Source organism: Pterocles gutturalis, unplaced genomic scaffold (genome assembly GCF_000699245.1).
Source record: "Pterocles gutturalis isolate BGI_N339 unplaced genomic scaffold, ASM69924v1 scaffold15244, whole genome shotgun sequence".
NCBI classification, from domain to species: domain Eukaryota; kingdom Metazoa; phylum Chordata; class Aves; order Pterocliformes; family Pteroclidae; genus Pterocles; species Pterocles gutturalis.
The window spans coordinates 33,536-54,708 of NW_010128453.1; the positions used below are offsets into that span (position 1 = coordinate 33,536).

Below are 21,173 nucleotides of genomic sequence, written 5' to 3' on the forward strand. Positions count from 1 at the left end.
CTCTTGCATTATTTACTGCATGCCATGTCTGGGTTTTACTCATTAAAGGTTTAACTTGAATTAAAGAGAAAGGTTTTGCCTGTGGATTTAAGCAAAGTCAAAGGTCTTACATTGCCAGAGTAGCCTCTATTAAATTCATAGAGAGCAGATGGCCCCATTGATCTAACAAACAGATTTCAATCTCCCTGCAGGGAAACAGAGGAGCTGTATAGTTTGATGGTTGAAGCTATGGCTGCTTGAAGTTTTAGAAGGAAAACTGCCTTGAATTTTATCAGATTTGTATGTGTGTATGTGTAGATATAAATCTGATCAATATGAAATTGCTAAGCCATTACTGAAGTTCTTTGAACTGCACATATCTTAGTGTGCATTCATGTATGTGTACTTCACCACTCCAAACTCAGGGGTTTTCCAAACGTTACCAGGTACGTGATGCTCAGGTTTTGGGGTTGCTCCCAACTCAGATACTGGCATAGAAAGGAGAATGAAGCTTTGAGGTGTCACAGAGCAGCACAGCTCTGCAGGGCCCTTGTATCAGCCACATGCAACCAAAGCTCTTGGGGGCCCATGCGTACATCTAAGAGAGCTACAGTTTTCAGTGACTTTCTTATTGTTTCTTGAGCTTTTTGTTGTCAGTCCTAAGTGAGGTACATTTTAGCCTCTCAGGGCATCTTCCTGGGGGGTCCAAAGGCCTTTGCCTTTTGCTCATATCATTCTGAACAGAATTTGCCTACAGAATGGCCCAGTTGACTTTGTCTATTATAAGTAAAACACCCATTAGCAGCACAGCCAGATTTCACTATGTGAAATATGTAGGGCTTTGGGAAAAAAAAACAGAAAGATTGATCTGTAGGTTCACGTGAACTCTTTTGTGTGCTTCAGTATGGCTCTGGAACACGTCCTCAGGGTACTTGATCCAGTTCATACATCTGTAATGGGTGACAGACCATTATCTACCACATGACTTTGACAGGAATGGTATCAAAGAAAGCAATTCTACTGGTTCAAATGAGGGACCTACACAAGGTGAAAGAACTAAACTGAGGTGACTAGATGGGAACCTTTACCATAAGTACAGTTAGACTCCCTCAAGTTTTAGTACAGTAAAAATCACTGCTAGCTACACTGTGATCAACATCGAGAACTGCATGCAATTTCACCAGAATGTGTAATACCTACCAGCAATAAAGGTAGTTTTGGAGTAGGAGGAAAAATCATCTTCCATATCTCCTTTTAAAGCTTTACTGGTGCACAGTAAGTGATTAAGACTCCCTGGGACAAGGACGCACGATGTTGTAGTTTGATGGTTAGGACACTTACCTGAGAGAGTCTTGGACTGTCTTTGTATTTTATTGGCCAGTTGTAATACCACCATCTCTTAAAAGAAAGTAGTAACTAACATCTCTGCAGAGCTGCGTCCTGTAGGAATGAGTACAGCAGATGCCACAAGAACGTCCTTACTAGACAAAGCTGAAGTGGAAGGATATGTATCTCTATGACTAGGCACCAGCATCAGACTGGCAGGAACTGAAGCCACTTTGGAACAGGCAGAGAGCTGCAGGTCTTAAAATGTTTTTTTTTAAATCAAAGAGAGAAAAAAAGTTAATTAATTACTCCAGTAAGAAGACCCAATTTTCCTCTCAATAAACCCAATTAAGTTTCTGTTATTCATGGCAACAGATGCAGAGATGGTTCTAAAGTTTGTTGACAAGATGTAAGCATGGAAAATACTGGCATACAAGTGCTTTACAATTCAAGTAGAGCTGCAAAGAATAAAACTCTCAGAGGTATATCTGAAACTACTCAGGCACATTGTCAGCTAGGAAAGAGTAGAACCCCCTTCTACTCAATTAGTTGTACTGAAACCAGGATCAGAGTAAAGGGGTCTTGAACTCCAAACAAAGCAATGGATTAGAAGCAGCTATTTATGTCTTTATAATAGCCTGAGATGGAAGCTACTATTTATGTGGCGGTAGAGTGAAAACATAAGCCTTCCAAAATACATCCTCTTTCCCCCTCTACATAAAGATTACAGTAGAAAAAAAAAAATGTGTGCATGTAAAAAAGGTGCAGTATATGTTTATTTAAAGTTATACAGAAGGACATGGATAACACATGGAGAATTCAGTCAGATTTTTGCTCCAAGTTATCTTTCCCTCACAAAAAGTAATACAAGTTGCAGATTAGACTTGCTATTTGGCAATGCAAACATTGCAAAAAGAGTATGTATTTCCATTAAGAGGTACTTCGTTAGGTCTTATTCTTGGCTCACCTCATGTTACATGACACCCATAGTTAGAATATGACTATGAAGTTGGAGACTGCAATATTCACAGGCATTGGACCATGCTCAAATATTCTATTTTTTGTAATAAAATCAAACCTCACATTTAACAGGTGAACCATCTTTAGATTAGCTGATTAGGATTTCAGCTGTAAAAACTTACATTTATTTCATTTTGAACCATAAAATTCAGTCTATGACATGAGATAATGGATCACAAAGATGAAGTCACCTGCTTCATTTTCTCTGAAGTTATAGTTCAGAAAGGTAGATGTTGAGATAACTTTACACTGAGATACAAGAGTCTCAGTGTTTAACTTACTACTAAAAGTCTTGTAAATTGTTCAAAAGGTGTTGGGGGTTGACCCCAGGCAGCAGCCAAAGCACCCACACAGCTGCTCACTCACTCTCCCTCCCCTCCAACTCCAGCAGGACAGGGGAGAGAAGAGCAGCAAAAGCAAAAACTCCTGGATTGAGATAAAGACAGTTTAATAAGCGAAGGAAAGAGGGCAAAAAAACCAACCAAACCACCAAGTGATGCAAAGGCAATCACTCACTACCTCCCACAAGCAGACTGATGCCCAGCCAGTCTGCAAACAGCAGCCATCTTGGAAGCCAAGGCCCCCCCTTCCCCCCTTTTTCCTCTACCCCATTTTTCATGCTGAGGGTGATGATATATGATATGGAATAGCCCTTTGGCCAGTTTGGGTAGGCTGTCCTGGCCATGTCCCTCCCAGTCTCTTGCCCACCCCCAGCCTACCTGCTATGGGGGCAGATGAGGGAAAATAGAAAGCCTTGACCTTATCCAAGGACTGTTCAGCAACAGCCAAAACATTGGTGTATTATCAACACTGTTTTAGTCACAAATCTAAAACACAGCACCAAATGGGCTGCTATGAAGAAAGGTAACTCCATCTCAGCCAGACGCCGTACAGAAAGAAACCCCAAGTATTCAGCTATTAATCTGTGTGAGATATATCACATCATTGCACACTATTAGGAAGCCCAAAATCAAAGGCAAGTTGTCTACTGTAAAATGCTTTCATCATATGAAACTGTGTGCCAAATTTATCAAACCTGAAAGCAGCCCACTACAGTCAATATAGTCTTAAAATTTGCAGTAGTGGCTTTGACCAGTGTATTTATAAAACAAGTAAGCCTAAGGCCTTCCCCAAACTTCCAACTTTGTATGTGAGCTTGTGGGACTTGCGTCCACATTATTAAAACTGATCTCACAGAATCACAGAATGTTAAAGATTGGAAGGGACCTCGAAAGATCATCTAGTCCAATCCCCCTGCTGGAGCAGGACACCTAGATCAGATCACACAGGAACGCATCTGTTTTCCTCCTGCAGTTTGGATATTGTTATTTACTGTTTACTCCCAGCAGGTTGTAAGCAGTATTGTACAGTAGATATGCATAAATAGAATCATAAATAAAAACACTAACAAGGTGCTCAGAAGGGCAACTCAATGACTTTGCCACTACGCATGAGAACTCATGATTAGTTAATGATGCTTGCTTACTCTAGTTCCAGGGGGGAAAGAAAGTATTAAAGATATAACATCAGAAACTGCAGTTTCCATGCATCTCTTCTCCTGCCCATAAGTAAATATCGTGGGAACAGAGAGCAGTGATGGTCTGTAGAATTCAGCAGTGTCTCTTCACAGACTTTTAGAGCTCCTCAGTGTTTGTAGAAAATATCCCAAACAACACTACTCCCACAGACAGTAGTTTTTATTACTCTACCATGAAACTCACTTCTGTTAAGGGTAAAGGTGTTGACCACAGATGTTTAACCCACTGAAAGCCTTCAGGAGTTCACAGCGTAAACAGTGCATAGCTTTCTGGCACTTTCAGATGTTTAAAGGCAAATGCAGTTCTTCACTACCTCTTCGGGAAAACTATTCCTCACCTCCAGAAAGTAATACAGGAGAGCCAGTAAGAAGGTGTCCATAGATAAAACAAAAAAGGCCACTGCAGACTAGAACTGCCCACAAAAATAAACCTGTAGCACTGAGAGAAGTATTTAGCAATTCAGTTTTACAGGTAAAGGCCACTGCTGCAGAGCAGCAAGGCTCTGCCAGTGCAGGTCAGTACTCGCTGCTCTGCGTCACTGGAGCAGGAGCTGCTTTGGGGCTCTATCCCAGACCAAAATGTCCTCCCAGCAACTCAGGTGCTTCTCTCCATGCAGCAAGAGCTTTCTGTGAAAGACTGGGCTCACTTATAGTCAGTTTTGAAAATGAACTAAGCAAGGTTATCTGCCCAGGGTTTTAAAAATAGCATTGCTCACTGAAAAAATCTGTCATGAATTTGAGAGGCTAAGGCACAAAAGCGAGCAACCAAGACCATGATTTTCCATGTCCAGCTTAACACAAACCAAGAAGGCTCCACTTCCAAGTGAGCTGAAGCCACTTTAAGGCTTATGGGAGGCACGAATAATGGCAGCTGTCAAATCTAAATGTGACTAGAGATTTATTTCTCTTTCTAATACTTGCGGGTGACCCAAATTTGGGTTCTGGGACACGGGTGAACTAAAAAAAAACAAGTTTTTTTGAGGTATTACAAATTTTACAGCTTGTGCACAGCTCTATCGCTTGCCGTGGACCTTGATGCAGATGTGCCAGAAGCACCAGAATTGCTCAGGCTCTGCCCTGAGTAGATATTTCTTGGGCAGGCTTTGCTCCCTTGGAAATGAACAGCAGCAAAAGCATCAGCCCTAGCTCCCCTTTCCTCTCTCCCGCCTTCCCCGCAGCAGGTCAGGCTAGCAGCAAACAGGGATATTCCCTATTCCATGGCGCTACACAGCAAGCAAGCTTACTTCTAAATATATCCAAACGGAAGTTTCCAAACCGCAAAATAAATACAGTTCTTACTGTAAGTTACACATCAAAATGTAAGTTATACTTAGCATTTCATGGTAAGTGTAGTGTTATTTGACTTTTTTCCTTATCCTCAGTGTAGCAGATACAAGAAGCCCATTTGACCAAAATTAAGACTCCCATGGAAAGCAACAAATAAGTTTACTTTCTGGGTTTTTTACTCCCTGTCATAACAAAATAGTGATCATCTTGCCTGCTCTTCATAATAGGACCTTTTGATACACCAGGCGCTCCTTTGTTACACACTGTTGCTGATTTTCCCTTAGGGAGATGCTTCTTGGCTGCAGGGGCCAAGCTTTCATTGGCTTGCAGGTTTTTGGTTGAAGGCTGAGCTTTTGTGGAAGGCTGCGCTGGCTTTTTGGTCACTGCTGCTTTGGCTGAAGTTTGAGGAAGCCTGACAACTGATAAGGGAGTGCGCTCAGGAGGTTTGGATGAAGTGGGTCCAACCTGAGAGGGTTTACTGACGTTTGGCTGCTTACTGACAGCTGCTGATAGGTTTTTGCTTGTAGATACCAGCGTAGGTGGTGACTTTGATGTTTTGCTAACTGTAAGGGAAGGTGCAGAAGCTGAGTGTTTTAGGACTGAAGCACTTTTCAGGTTTCTTGCCAGATCAGAAGCTGTTTGTGGAGCTTTCTGAGGATGCTGAGACCCAGTTCCTGAGGTCTGAAGAGCATTTTCAGAAGGAGGTTTTGCAAGGAGCTGCTGAGAATGTGCAAATTTGGCAACAGCACGCAGATTTGTAACAGGCAGCCGAGCAGCCCTTGGAGCAACTGAATTTGCTTTGGTTTTAGTGACAGACTTAGCAGGGACATGCTTCTGTTTTGAAGCCATCTTTTCAGCTGTCCCAGGCAAGTGAGACGGCTGTTTCTTAGAGGACGAGAGGGCAGGATGCAGTGCTGGTGAGCTCTGAGACAGGGCAAATTTCACTTTGGGAGCATCAGGGGACCGAATACGTTTGCGCAGTGTTTCGGAGTGAACAAGAGCTGTTCTTGTTCCTGCAGATGAACAGATTTTGCTTACAGGCTGCGAAGGAGCAGAAGCTGGTGAGTTGTGTGCAGGAGACTCCAGTTTCTTCGAGGTGCTGGCTAATGGTTTGAAAGGAGACTGCACGCCTGTCGCTGAAGACCACTGTAATTTGGGCCTGACCGCCAGTGACCTGCCTGTGGAGGATGGGGACACCGGCACTTTCAGTGATGCCAGGGCAGGGGACTGAGGACGTTTAGATAAAGCCTTCTTGGCACTGGCCTCAGGAACTGAAACAGGAGTAGAGGGTTTTGATGGCTGCTTTTGAAACATATTGACAGCTGACATGGGATTCATAACAGGAGGCTCCTGAACTCTAGCTGATGAGTTGGGGACAGTGTCAGTGGTGACCCCTTTCTGAAAGGCCAGGATTTTTTGTTCCAGAGTTGCAAACTGAAGCACTCGGCATGGATCATACTTAAGCAGAAAACCTTGAAGAGTGTCCCAGCCTCCACCAACACGTACCATCACATGCTTGCCATGTAGCATCTGGGAACAGATGAAGAAGGGGTGGGGGCAGAAGAACAAGAGAAATTTCTATCTTGTTTTATGCAGCATTATGTCATCATCTTACATTAGCATCTATTGAAATTGACTAAAAATAGGACCTCCTTTCTTAGAGGGAAACATTTAAAAAAAAAAGAGAAATTATAAGGTAAATAAGCTTTATACTTCCCAATTCTTCTCCTGCAGAGACAGTCATTATGTGTCATGAAATAATGAAAGCATATATACAAAAGACATTTTAACCATTCTGTCAGCATCCTTATTTAGTATACAGTTTTGGATAGAGGTTTTGTTCAAGTTATGGATGTTCTCATAACACAAACTATTATGCCTGGTGAAATGAGCATTCAGCTATCCTGCAAATTATAAACCCCACGTGTCCAGATTTTGAACAAGCAACGTTCTCAGGATATGCTACAGCATAATCCTTTATTTATATTGCAAGTTTTAACTGAAATTTTACAAACACCACAAAAAAGCATTAACTTACTTAGTTTAGTGTGGTTATAAAATTAATGGTTGTAAGATCTAAGTAGTTACACCTACTTTGAATAGGGGGTTGGATGATGTGGTATGCCAACCTAATTCATTATGTAATTCTGAAACACCACCATAAAAATGAGGTGTTCCACTTAAAAGCATTTGTCTCCTCATTATGAATATAAATTGGAATTCTGAGAAACTACTTACTCGTATGAAGAGTATTTTATCTCCCAGTCTATAACGTCCCTCCGATAAGTATTCAATTGAAAACCGATGAGAACAACTGCAGGGAGGATCTTCTGCTATATGTTTAACCTAGTTATTAAAATTGAAAGCATTTGTTAGTATTTTGACAGAAGCATGTGTTTAACAGTTTATTGAGATAGTTAATAAATACAAGAAAAGATACTGATATCTTTATCCCATAATCTATGAAAACACTAGAATTCTATTCCCTCACAAGAAAATCTCAGCTACATAGAGCTTCAAAATGTAGAACAAAAGATTAAAAGAATGAACAAACTGTAGGTACAGACAAACATTTTTCGTTGTTCCAATCCAATTTTCACTATTTCTTCAATCTTAAGTTATTTCTACTTTCATTTTTAAGATTTGACAATAACACTATGCATAATAGCATCAAATTCCAACCCTGACCTTGTAAAGGCACAGTTACGGTCTCTAGAAATTGAAAGGAGGGCCTGGGTCTCTCCTGTGACCAAATCCACTGCTACACCTGACCCAGCGTTCTCCCTAAATTTTTGGAAAGCTTTTTAAAGTTGACCTTCTATGTGACACCCAAGAAGGAAACCACTGAAAAAAGGAGAAAGGTAGTCCCCAAATAAGTCCAGGGCTAGACACGATGTGCCTCTTAACAGCCACTTGGAAAGTTAACAAATTGGAATGTCAAGCCTATTGCCAAGCAGGAACAACAGTGGGAGTTTTCAGAGAGTGCAAGGATCTGGTGGCTGATGTTCCAAGGAAGCAGAAGTTTTACACTACAACACAGAGGACCTTTAAAATAAACGAATTTTAAACTCTCAACATGCATTTTTAAGCAAAATAGGGAAGTTGTTCATCATTTATTTTAGACCAATTCACAAGATGTACAAATCATTTCCTTTTCTGCATACATATTCATTTCCAATTGGTGCAGCTACAGAGGTTTTATTTAAAGTCTTTTGAAAAAATTTCATCAGTGCCTACTTTAACATTTGATGAAATTTTATGAAAACATCAGATTGAAGAGAAGCATACATTACAGTCATAGAATATTGACACACCAGAAAAATTGAATGAGAGTATTTCTTGTATTCAAAGAAGCAATAAAAGGGTGGTGGTGGTGGAGAAATCAAGGCAAGTTATAAGCACTGAAGCATTAACTCCAAAACATATAGGCCAGCTTACATTAAAAAAAGAATAAAGTTGTTCAAAAGAGGTGCATACCCTTCTGTTTTCTATTTAAGGAGGCTCACAAATATAAGATGAAAACCAGCCTATGCTTACTGAGCCAGATCATACAAGTACTAAACTTAGAGTTCAATTTAAAGCCCATATAACAATGAATTAGTAGTACTTACTGCCTCATGTAGCTCCCCCTGGTGACAACATGACTTTGGTGTGCTAATAGGTGACGGTGGTCCAGAGGTCATCAGCAGTGTTTCTTCTAGCTCAATTTCCTTCTCTAGTTTTACTAGTACGGGAGGTTCCACGCCATACCTCAAATACAAAAGTAGAGAGTTTAATTGATAATTTACTAAAGAAAACAAAAAGAAACTGATAATAACAACCATGCAAAATTCTGACTAGCTTGTCTGACAGGGAACAGCACTAAATCCATCAGATGATCCACCTTGATGATCCAAAGAGAAGGAGCAGCTATGAGTTTCTAGTAGAAGCCCCCCCCCGCCCCAAGGTGGTCTTGGAGCTACCAGGGAAGGTAGTAAAAATACTGTCAAAACTATACAATTTAGGTCACATCCAATTTAGATAAACTACCTTAAAGCTTCTAGCTCTGCACTACAAATAAATTAAAAGTCTAAATTCAGAGCATGATGAAGAGATACCTGCCAAAAAGCTTAAGAATAAAGACCTTAAAACTGTGTTTAATGTTCAGTGAGTTCTTCCAAGATGTACACATATCTATAAGGTGAATGTAGCATTTAAGCATACAGCTATAAAAAGCAGCGTAGAATTGAGAAAATACTCATATTGCACAATGGTCTTAGAAAAGCTACTCATTACTTTCTGTGTGGAATTACCATCAACTGCATTGCACTTATGACTGCAGACTGCTGTAATTTTGTCTTAGCTTTTAATTAATAGAATGTGTTCTTCATTTTCTCATTAGGAGCAGGTGCAGATTGCATACCTGGATACAATGCGCCCAATTTCCAACAGACAAAGATACACTTGTCTTGGATCCTTGTGCAAAACTAAAAGGGAAGAGAATAAAAGGAAAATAATATGAGTTACAGCTCATATTTACTGTGGAGAGGCCTGTGCAATCAAGTACAGAGAATGGAAGACAAGGAATGTCTTGCAAGACTGTAACTTTGTCATCATTCTACCCAGAGGCAAGCTACATTATCATGGATAAAGCACTCTATGCTTTCCAACTCTAATTTTCTATCCATAAAGTGTTTAAATCCACCCTGTCGCTCCTGAACTCAAACTCGTCTCTACCTCCTAAGAGAAATACGCTTTATTTGGTTTTATGTTGTTCCTTCTTGATGTGAACTGCAAAGAAAGAGATCCGAGACCTTTTCCTTCCCTATCCCAAAATACATTATTGCAGTCTTAAAGATGAAAAGCATTCAAGAATTTCAAACAGGAAAATATACTCCATCTGTTCATGCTTGTGCATACAGATGCAGATAGGCACACACACTCTAAAGGTGAATAAATGTAGGAGAACACACTGCAAGGGACCTAGCTGACAAGTGGATGGCTGTGCAGCCAGTCAGCCTCAGTGGTTTAAAGCCTTGGTTGCGAAAGCATAATCCGGGTGACTGTTACCATTTCAGTAAGCAACAGATCTTTTTTTCTTATCACTTTAAAAGTTTCGGTGCCTTCAGGGTCCATCCATGTGGCAGATTAACCCAGTTCCACTAGAAGATGCCACTTTGCCAGTGGCAGCTCTCCTAACCCATGCTATGCCCTCATTTCACCCCTCCTTATCAGCCCCCACCTCCAGCCCCATCCACCCAGAGGTTTTCTTCAGAATTTGGTATCTTTGTGAGGATGTTTCTGGAAAGGACAGTCAAAATTCCTGAGCATAAGAAGGAGGTGAGAATGCCATCGGTTTAAGAGACAAACACTCAGATTCAAACATCAGATACTGGCTGTGATCACAGAAAAGAAGCAACACTATTTTAGATATGTTAGTAGCACAGAGTTTTGCACTAGGCTTTGCTTCTCGAAGACTGTGCCCACAATAACCCAACTAGTGCTGGGCACAGGGGCTGGTCTGCACCCCTCAATTCAAAGCAGCTCTAACAGCTACATGCACTCAACCATGTAGGCACACTAAATCATGTTCAGGAGAGCTGAAAAATGAGATGGAAGAGTGGAGTGACAGCCAAATGGTGCAAAGGTAACCATGGCAGGTCTTCTGGGTTTTCCTCACAACTTTGAAATTAAAACTTCCAATTATTTCTACTGCTGCACTGAAGAATAGAAGAGGCAGAAGGAAAACAATGTCTGTTCTGTTTTCTTGAAACTTCCATCTTTAGGTGTGCAAGAAAAAGGAAAAAGAAACAAGGCCATGAAAAGAGAAGGAAAAAAGTTTAAAATCTCACACACAAGTAACAACTTCCTCCTCTGTCCCCATACAACCCTCAAAGTTGAGATGCTTTCAACATGTTCTAAGAACAGTTGTATGAATGATTTAGAAAACAAACCATCCCTGTGCTTTCTCGGCCAACTAGGAATACTGCCTAGTAACTCAGAAACCAAAGGCTGGGAGAAAGGTCATTCAGCTCCTCTCAATCCACACACACAGTACCGTTCTCTCTACCCCCGCTCCCAAGAAAGAAATGGGAAAAGGGAAAAGCTGTAGATACAATTTTCATATGATGTAACATTTATATGAACAAATCAGACTTTCTTCATACCATGCAGTAAAATATTCAGTAGAAAATGGAAATTCATTCTGAAGAGAAGCCTAATGAGCCAGCTCTGTATTTACAGATGAAATCTAACAGCTTTCTGATGCTCAATTTGATATTTAAAATTACTTTGCTTGAAACAAGCCTGAAGTGTTTCCCAGAGTATAAGCCGAGTATGAAGTCAGATGCTGTTGTTTACATCATTCACTCCAGTTTGTAAGTCTACTTTTAAAAAGACCTGATTATGAAGGGTAAATCTAGAATAGAATGTTGACACGGCCGTAATCTGAAACTAGAGGTCATTTAATCTCTTCCCCCACCCCCTCCCGTGTTTTTGTCAGCTGCAGCAGAAATGGTGTAATTTGCCTGAATGCAGAAGAGAAAAATCCAAATATACCCCTAGCACAGATCAAGACATTTGTTTTGGCTTGATGTCAAAGGGCATCCCACGATGCCTACTCTCCTTTTCAGCTGTCTCAGGAGCCACTTAATTTAATTATTTCCTTCACAGCCACACTTTTCAGGAGGTGTTGCTGTATGTATCTGATGGGAAAAAGACAGTAGTCAGATTGTCTTTCCCCTATTTCATTCATAAAGAATGGCTTGAAAGTTTGATGGAGAACATCAGTAGAAAGAATGTTTCATCAAGGAGGCTGCAAGTCTGCTCATTTTGACTGCCAAAAAGGCTCACAGAAGATATTTATGCTATAAAGCAAGGTTGTGTCAAGAGTTGCAATCAGACATCAAAACACTTCTTGGCTATGAGTGAAAGCCACAGCATTAGGAAATCCTGTCTGCTTATCTCAGGGAGGCTAAACAGGTTCTAGTTACCCATCCACTTACAGGAACTAAGATGTTTAAGCAATGTAATTCAAACAAGTTGAACTGAAAAAAATATTAAAACTGATTTTCTTATAGCTCAGTTCTCCTACTCATCTGTATTTCAAGGCACTGAAAAAAGACACAGTCATTAGTTAAATCAGAATGAGACAGATGCAAATGAGGATGCTTTCTCAACTATTTTAAAAAACGACTTATCCAGTAGAGAAGGCATGGGCAGTCCAACTAGCAGGGAGGAGCGCTTGAAAGAAAAGCAGTTAATGAAAACAGTGCCTCCCTTTTAAAGAGCATTAAATAGCATAAAGACTTCTAGTAAATACTGTGACAAATTCATTTGTTTACTGAAAACTTTGCAATTTTTTGCTATTCTGCTGACAGGAAAATATTTTGCCTTTTTAAAAAAAAAAAAAAAATAACAAAACCAAAATAACAGTATTTGGCTTGCCACAGAAAGGCTTGTATTAATTAATTTTTACTGACATAATAGCTGGTAGAAGAGCATGCCATTATCTACCATGCGATGAAAGCACAGTTCCTCTTAATCAGCAGTCAAAAATATTTTATTCCATCTGGAAGTATCAGTCTAGGAGCTGTTTGTTGTAAGGGACAGACTGTGCACTGGGGCAAGCACACACACAGTCGGCAATATTTATTTTTACAACTATCATATTTAATGGGAAAATACAAATGGTTTACAGTCACATCAAGTAGGACCTGAAGTAAATATTAATTAACAACAGACTGTTGCCACTTCAGGCACAACACCCTGGTGTAGTTGCCAAATTTAGTAGTCATGAATGCATTATTCTGATGGCTTTCTGCAACAAGAATGAGCTCTAATACCAAATAAAGGATCTTCTTGTCAGTTGACTCCACGGCCCTGTGGTATTCCTGCACAGGGAAAGCAAAACCACTTTTTCTGCCTTCTCAGTGGGCCTTTTTACTGAAGGAAAACACGTGAGTTTGCTGCACAGCTGTCTCCCCCCTTGCTCCCACACGGCAACTTTTAGAAGGTTGGAAAAACATCATGCAAGTTAGAGCAGTAACTGAACAGATTTTTCAAGGCTTTTACATTAACACCTCCTTAAAATAAATAAAAGCATTAGTAACTTGCACCAGACAGGTGTAGTTTTGACAAAGGCTTCACAAGACATGGCCCTGCCTTGTGACACAAGAGATGTCCCTGACCAGGTAGTTATCCACATACAGATCAAAGTAAGTCTTACAAAAAGATAGATTTACCTAAGCCTTCAGATTCAAAGAGATAAGTCTCATCAACTCCAATGGCCCTACACCAGTTAAGAAAGTTGGCTGTATTATCTCTGGCAAAAAAAGATCCTGATGGAGCATCCTTCTTACATGGAACTTTTCTCATAGGAAAATTCTGGCAAGGGAAGAAAACAAAAAGTACATTGTGCACATCAGCATGGCCAACAGGAATTCGCAAAGCAAAATAAACCCTACATTCAGAGTACAGAAGCAGTGGTTAGTAACTATTTTGTGTTCAACCCACTATGTATGCTATGAAAAAAACTACGCTAATGTAGAAGGCATTCCACATTATCTTTGTGAACAGCCACCAAGTGAACAATCCTTAGCTCTGCAACCTCTCCCAGGACTGTCCATACAGTTGCTTCCCCATTTCCACAGATGCTGGGGTAACAGGGAGGCATCTTGTCCTCCTTAAAAAAACCCTAAGGATTTGCAGCATGCTTGTGGCTCTTGTACAAATACCGTTTGGCCTCCTAAGACTGCTGTCTTGTCCCTCCTCCAGTTAATAATAATTCTAATATTAGTAATTTTATTACTTACTGGTAAATATCCATTATTTAAATCTAAAAGGTAAACACACACAAAAAAAAAAATGGTCTGGATATGGTGAAACAGTTCCTCCTGCCCCCAAGGGAAACACTACCAATCGGAGCACATTAGTTGGTGATCTACTATTTGACAAATCCAAGCATTGCTGCAGCTATACTGGGTACCAGTACATTGAACATATGCTGCCTGCACCAGCATTACATGGTTTTATACTCCAAAGGGACACATCACTATTTTTCATTGTACAAACACAGACTGGAAGTTGCTTGAGATTCATGTTTCAACTCAGCCTTGGTTCCTAAGAAAAACACTGAAGCTCACCTCATATCCATATTTCAATATGGATATTTTCATGGCTACTAGAGTTTAGCCACCAGTTTCTGGCATAAAACATACCACTGAGTTATCAGTGGATATCTTGTTACCAACCCACACCAATGTTATCAACGGAACAATTGAACACCAGACTCTGACTAAATCTCCCTCTGGCAAAACTTCTACTGAAATCAACCTAAAAGCCTAGTAAGGACCTTAGGATTTGATTAACAAAGTGAATAAGTAATTTGTTGCATAAGGCCTGTTTATCCATCTATAGCCATGCTATCATTAATCGGTCTCTGGATACACAGCACACTTAACACCACTTTGGGAAGCCTCACTCACCTGCTTTCCTTTTACCACTTCTTATAATTAAAGTTTATATATGCATAAAAAACAAATCATAATATGACTCACCCTTAAATTATTTGAGCTACAACTTTTTTTAATTGTGTTTTGAAGAACACCAACCAATTGGCAGAGTAACACTCCATTATCAAGTTCTTCTAGCAGTTGTTCTGCTGTGACTTCTATTCCTAAAAAAGTTCAATTTTAGAGTTACTCCACAGAAGGCAAAGAAGTTTCATATGAACATACAGGCAACTCACACCACATTCCCATTTTAAGCACTCAGAATAAGCAGAAATATATTAGTAAACTAAAATCAAATATCCACTTAATTTTTAATTATTGGATAGACTAATTTTAATTAGACCAACAGGATTCAGAAACATAAATTGGAATGATTAATCATCCTACCTCTAAGAGGTGGCAGCTAATAAAATTGGAAACTGAAGCATGAATTTTAATGCAATTCTCCCAGCCATTCAGGCTAAAATATACCAGACCTTAATAGTGCTATAGATATTAAGTGTTAGCGTTGACCAGAATACTGGAAAGTGCTTTGAAATGTATTAGAGGGCATTTTATTTTTAACCTCACCCAGCAAGCCAGACAGCCAGATTGACAGATCTTCTTGCATAGGCACCAAAGTTGCTTCATGGCGCACAGATATCCACTGGTCGTACAGGCACACGTCTGCCAAACCTGGCCCATGTCTGGGAGTCAGAGGACTTCGGGGACTTAAGGGAAGGTCATCTCCAAACCACACCTGCAGAAGATTTCAGAAAGCTGAAGATGGCAAGCTCTAGTTTTTGCAGTCAGATATTGGAAACTTGTAGCTCGGAATTATGCTAAAGATCTATTATTCAAAGAGTAAGTGCTCATTCCCCTTCAGACAGATACAACAAACCAACACAGCAGTAATCACGAATGGTGTAGGTCTCATTAGTAACTCCTGCATCAAAAGCACCACTGCATTCATTCACTTGACTTCTTTGGGTTTAAAATGACATATTTTCCTGGATATTAAATAAAGAAAATATGTATTAAATTTGGGGTCCCGCCCCCCAGCACATTTTAAGTTAGAAATCAGTATATGATAAACTACAGATTTCATCTGATCAAACATTTCAGAGGCATTTTATGGTTAAATCATTAAAACAATGGTGTTAAAAGAGGAAACATATTCCCATGCAAGAACATACGCACTTCTTAAACATCAGTCCTTAGCATTACTCTTAAGGATTGCATACTTTCAAACTGAGAAGTACCTTTACATTTCAAGAAAAGGACCACACTGAAATTCCTTGTGCAAAATTCCCCAAAAAGAAAGAGTCTTTCTGGTATTCTTAACCACTTTCCTTCAGTTCAGGAAGTCTGTGTGTTTATAAAATACATTTATTTATATTTAAGTAATTAACTAGAACATTGAGTTTTTAAAAACCTCTTAATCATCTCCGCCTTTGACTTCAAAAAACCTTCTTAGGTAACAGTGCTTAGGAAGAGAAAGTATCACCTCTCTGATAGAACACTGGGCTATCAACCTTGTCATACTGATCCATTTGTAAAATGGGAAAATTACTACTTTTTTTTTTTTTTTTAACTAGGAATAACTATGGGGATTCTAGCATTTCATTTGCTTCAGGGTAGATTTTTGCATTTTTTTTTTTTTTAAAAAAAGGTATTATACAGAATTCAAACACTACAAAAGACATTTACCTGAACCGCATTCTGCATGATTTCTCCCCCTGAGGAAAGAGAAGAGAATTCTTTAATACAGTCCCTCCAGCTTTCATTAAAATCCCAAGAAAAAAGCAACAGTGCCGTTTTGGCAAATAAGAGCGAGTCTAATCAGGAATGGAAGGAGGAAAGAGGGAAGTATCTTAGCAGCTAAGGTTTTGATCCAGTGTTCATTCAACTTCAGTTCTCTGCCCTTAAATAAAGCAGCAGTTATTACAGCACAAAGTAGCAACTAACTTCCTATGCATAAATAATACTCAAAGGTTTGCATGATTTTAACAAGCTATAAGGCATTTACTTTGCCAAAGAGAAATATTAATACTTCAAACTGTTCTTGGATTTAACAATGTTGGCATTCACTCTTTATAAGCTATCACAAGTGCATCTTGTATCACTAAATACTTCAAAGATTATGAAAACCTTAAAGCAAAAAAATAATTTTAAAGAATGAGATTTCTTCTTGCATAGACACATAAGAGAAATCAATATTTTTATTAATTTCTATTGGGATTTTGACTTGGACTTCCAGGCTGTTTGCACATGCCCAAGTTTTCAACAGAATGCTGCAAACTATTACTATCAGGACAATCCCCTGGCAAAACAATCCTTAAGGAAAGTTTTAGAGGCAGTATGGTCAATGCTTTCTGTCCCGAAGCCACCACAGTATTTTCCAGCAATCCTTTAAATCAGGGGAAAATCCAGCACAAACTCTACACTGGGCTGGGAATCTGTAAGTCTCTCCGTGTAGGCTTCAGGTCTAGAAATGCGCAGTATTATCACATTAGCTGCAAACACATGTACCAGAAGGAATTTCCTCAGCGTAATTCTCTACAGTGGTAGTGGAGGGCATTACAACCTTAAAATGTACCTATCTGTGTCTTGAAGCCAGTCAAAAACAACTTCCTTGTTCCGTTACTTAATAGTTGCAATAAAGCTTCATCTGGCTGACTAAGCTGGAAACCAGATTACAAACATTGCCAGACAGTTTTAACTCATCTGTTTCCCTTTAAAAATAAATAACTTCCTTCTCTCATCCCAGATCTTTAAGCTTTACACATAGATGGCATTCTTCTTTCTTCCATCTGTTGCACGACCTGGCCTTCCTTTGGCAAAATGCCAAATAGCCCATCACAGAAGTCCCAAGGCTTGTAAAAATTCTCCCCCTTCCTCTTACCCAGAAAGCAGAACGCTGCTGTTTCCTCCTCGTTTTTCCCTCCCACACTACACAGGACCACACGTCAGGCATTTCAAACAACTCACCTCTACAACAGGCAACCAAGCAACCAGTTTGTTGTTGGGCTGAAGCCGCTTCCTTGTATCAGGACTGCTAGAACTTCTCCAACTTTATCAGAGACACTTGATATCTTTCCCCCTCCTTTTATTTCTAGGGAAGAAAGGAAAAAAGGAAAAAAAAAAAAAAAAAAAAAGAGACATTCTTCCCTTGTTGTCATTTTTCCTTCTATGAATGAACAAGGGAAGGGCAGTGTATATACCAAGCATTACTAATGAGCATGTTATGCTTCCCACAGCTTTGTCCAAGGGAATACATTTTCCTTTAGCATAAGAAAGCTATTGTCCCAAGACAGTTGCAGTAAGAGGCTTCATTGATTAAAAAAATAAATAAAGCAACAGCAGAACAGCCAGTAGAGAAGTTGGTCTCATTAAAATAAGGAGCTCCATATAGGCTAACAAGAGCTCTAGCATACTAACTGCCAAGGGAAAACAAAAGGCAGCCTAATTCACAGTGAGCACTCAAAACACGAACAAAGCAAAATATTCACACAACAGCTATCACAAGAATGCCCAGCATCTGCAGTTTTGTGACACACTTAACAAAAAGTAGTCTGGAAATAAAAAAGAAAAAAAAAAGAAGAGATTGAGGAAAATTGTGGCACTTGAACTTCAAGGGCGTGCTCTTCTAAAATGAGTTGTTTTCTAAGCCCATATGCTAAAGGGCTCTCTAGAAAGTCAAATGGTTTCACTTATTATCAGGGCATCTAAATAACGGTTAACAAAAAACCCTCTGATGATACAGACTACCCTGCACAAATTTTGAGTTGGAAAATTAAGATAGTAACAACTAGACATTTTCAGAACCCAAACAGTCCAGCTGTCAGATCGCAGGGAAGAAAGATAAACATAGCCTCATCACTTACAGGGAGACGTGTGGGATGAGAAGACCCAGAAGCCTGCCACCTTCAAGTAGCCAGCAGGTAAAGGTGAAGGAGGTGCAGCGGTGAGGCGAACACTGCAGTACCAGGTAGCGTCATAACCAAATCCGACTTCTAAAACCAGTTGGGTTCCCTGCATCAAAAAGCTGCATGTAATGAAGGAAACAAGTATTTGATATTGAATTCAGGCAGCTCCAGCTGGAACCATATCAGTTTCTACACATGCCAGTTTTATCAACTCACCTTCATTCAACAGGCATTCGGTGTTCAGGGCTCAAAGGTGTGAAAGAAAAGACCCCAGAAAGAAAATGTACTGTGTCATGCCCCACGCATAGCCTCAGGCCATGCCATTCCCATCTCCAGGCCAGCAGACATCCCTGAGGTCCCTTGGAGGGCTACCTGCTTCACCCCTTAAAACAGGGGAAGCAGGAGAAATTTGCAAGTGCTTCCCAACCAGGGCGGGCAACCAGCCAGCTCCAAGCTCAGCAAATGCTGAGGTCCCTGACCCCCAGCACCACTCCCAGAAAACACCTTATTTCAGCTGGAGCTTCTGCTCCGTGAGTTGGGAGGAGAGGAGAAAGGCTGCCTAGTAGCACCTTATGACTGGATCAATACAGCAACACTGATTTACTGCGAGACAGGCTGTCAGCCCCAAATGATATATTGGTGAAGGCAGGACCTGCCTGAGGCTGGCCAGCTGCCAAACCTCCAATAAAGGACTAAAGTGATGGATCAACATTAGGAAAGAGAGGTGAGACAAAAGGTACCCATCTTCCAACACATGGCATAAGGACAGGCATTTCTCAGGAAAGGGGGTACATGACCTGCACAGGACAGCCTTGCAAGACTGCAGTCTGCTTCTGCTCTACAGAGATGCCCATCACTTTGCCCCCAGGCAATCTGAGAAACAGAAAAGTCAGCAAATACTAAAGCACTTTACACAAATACTTCAGTGATAAACACATACTCACAGATGCTACACAAGATAGCTTGCTTAGTATCACTTGTACCAGGTTTTAGAGATCATTTACTAGAGCCCAACCAGCAAGACATGCTACACTAATTACAAGCCATTCTTGTAGCACAAGATGAATGGAGTCCAAGTCCCACTTTACTCAACTGCACGGCTTACAAAGAAACAAACAAAAAAATAATCCACAACTCCACAGATACCCAAAACGTAGATGAAGCAACCACAGCCCTAGCTTAAGTGGAACCTAAGGGGATTCACAGACTCATTAAAAAGCCTTGGGTAGAAACTCTTTTACATCTTCACCCTATATTTAAGAGATATCACACATCATCTTCTATTCCATCAACATCCAAAGGCAGTCACAACAGACTAACCTAGAGCAGCTGGAAACTGTAGACTAGTCTTGACAGTACCTGCTGAAACCCATGTTTTTGAACACTCTGAAATGAAAGAAGCTGTCAAGTCAGTATCTGTTGAAACCTACTACAGGATAGCCAAGATTCTTTTTGGTGCACATGCAGAAGAAAAGAGGTAGGCACAACAAGAGACACCCCTGGAGCAGAGCGCTACTCTCTGCCACTACAGCAATTATAGAGCCCTTTTTTTGCATTACTGAGTCAGCAGGAGCTCTGCTTCCCTGGGGAGACCTCAGAGGCACTAAAGAAAAAGAACCAGACTAGTCAGTCCAAGGTGAAGGGCTTTAAGGTGGCAACCAACTCCTTACATTAAGGCATGCTGACTGCTCTCCTCGGGGACTGCCTGTCCGCACCTCTCAGTGACAGCGCCCACAGCACAAGGCAGCGAGCTCTCTCTCCCCGTACAAAGGGCAGCAAAGGCCCTAGATTCACCTGTCAGGGCAGAGAAACCCAGTTGAAATCAGGGAGGAGCACTTCATCTTAATAGCTGGCATCTCAGCAGGAGACCTGCAGACAGCTCCTTTACCACAGGAGCATCCAGTTTGGGGAGAGGTTAGTTAACATGAGACACGCTCACGTTCACAAACTCTTCTCTCCCTCCCATTTCCACCTCACACTTCTTCCAGCAAAGCTGCACTGAGGGGAGCACCGCTTGATGCCCAGGCTGCCGGCTGGCCATAGTCAAGAAGAATTTATTGTGACTTAAATATAAAACTATGTCTTCTTATGAAAGATCCACCCAGTACATTTAGAATTCCAAACGCATAGGCCAGCTATGCCTTATAGGTCCTAAAGGTATACATGTACTTTTTCCCATGTCTTGATCTGATACTACACCGAAGGTAACACACAGCATCCCTGGAACACAGCCAGCTTTTGGGCAAAGAAAGGAGCCAGACATTTTTCAGCTTACTAAGCAATATGAATGAGTATTTTAGCCAAGAGCACTGGGGCAAATATCCTACTAGAACAGCACCGCATCCTCAAACGCTTGCATAAGGCACAGGAGAGACTGGTTTGAAGGGTGTTATGCAAAAACTCTCCCCTCTCCCTTCCCCAGGGTAGGTTTCGCGGCACTTCACTTCCATCATCCACACCAGTGAGGCGAACCCGGCCGGACGGGAGCTGCTGCCCCCAGAATGGTGACCGAGCCCATCCCGGTAACCGGCTCAGCCCAATACCGGGGTCTGTCCCCGCTGCACGGGGCTCCTCGTCAGATGCTCAACATGTTTTCGGTGCTCCCCTACAGGCAGGCACAACCGA

General features: G+C 40.8%; 1 protein-coding gene across 1 annotated transcript; it reads right to left on the reverse strand.

Annotated features, from left to right (window-relative positions):
* Positions 1-5,308: 5,308 nt before the first annotated feature.
* GAS2L3 (growth arrest-specific 2 like 3) lies at positions 5,309-16,347 on the reverse strand. Its single transcript, XM_010079634.1, has 8 exons — positions 16,330-16,347; positions 15,211-15,379; positions 14,686-14,804; positions 13,372-13,513; positions 9,552-9,615; positions 8,761-8,899; positions 7,388-7,495; positions 5,309-6,679 (listed from the first exon to the last, which is right to left on the reverse strand). The coding sequence occupies exons 1-8, from the start codon at positions 16,345-16,347 to the stop codon at positions 5,309-5,311; spliced, it is 2,130 nt and encodes a 709-aa protein (XP_010077936.1).
* Positions 16,348-21,173: the final 4,826 nt, after the last annotated feature.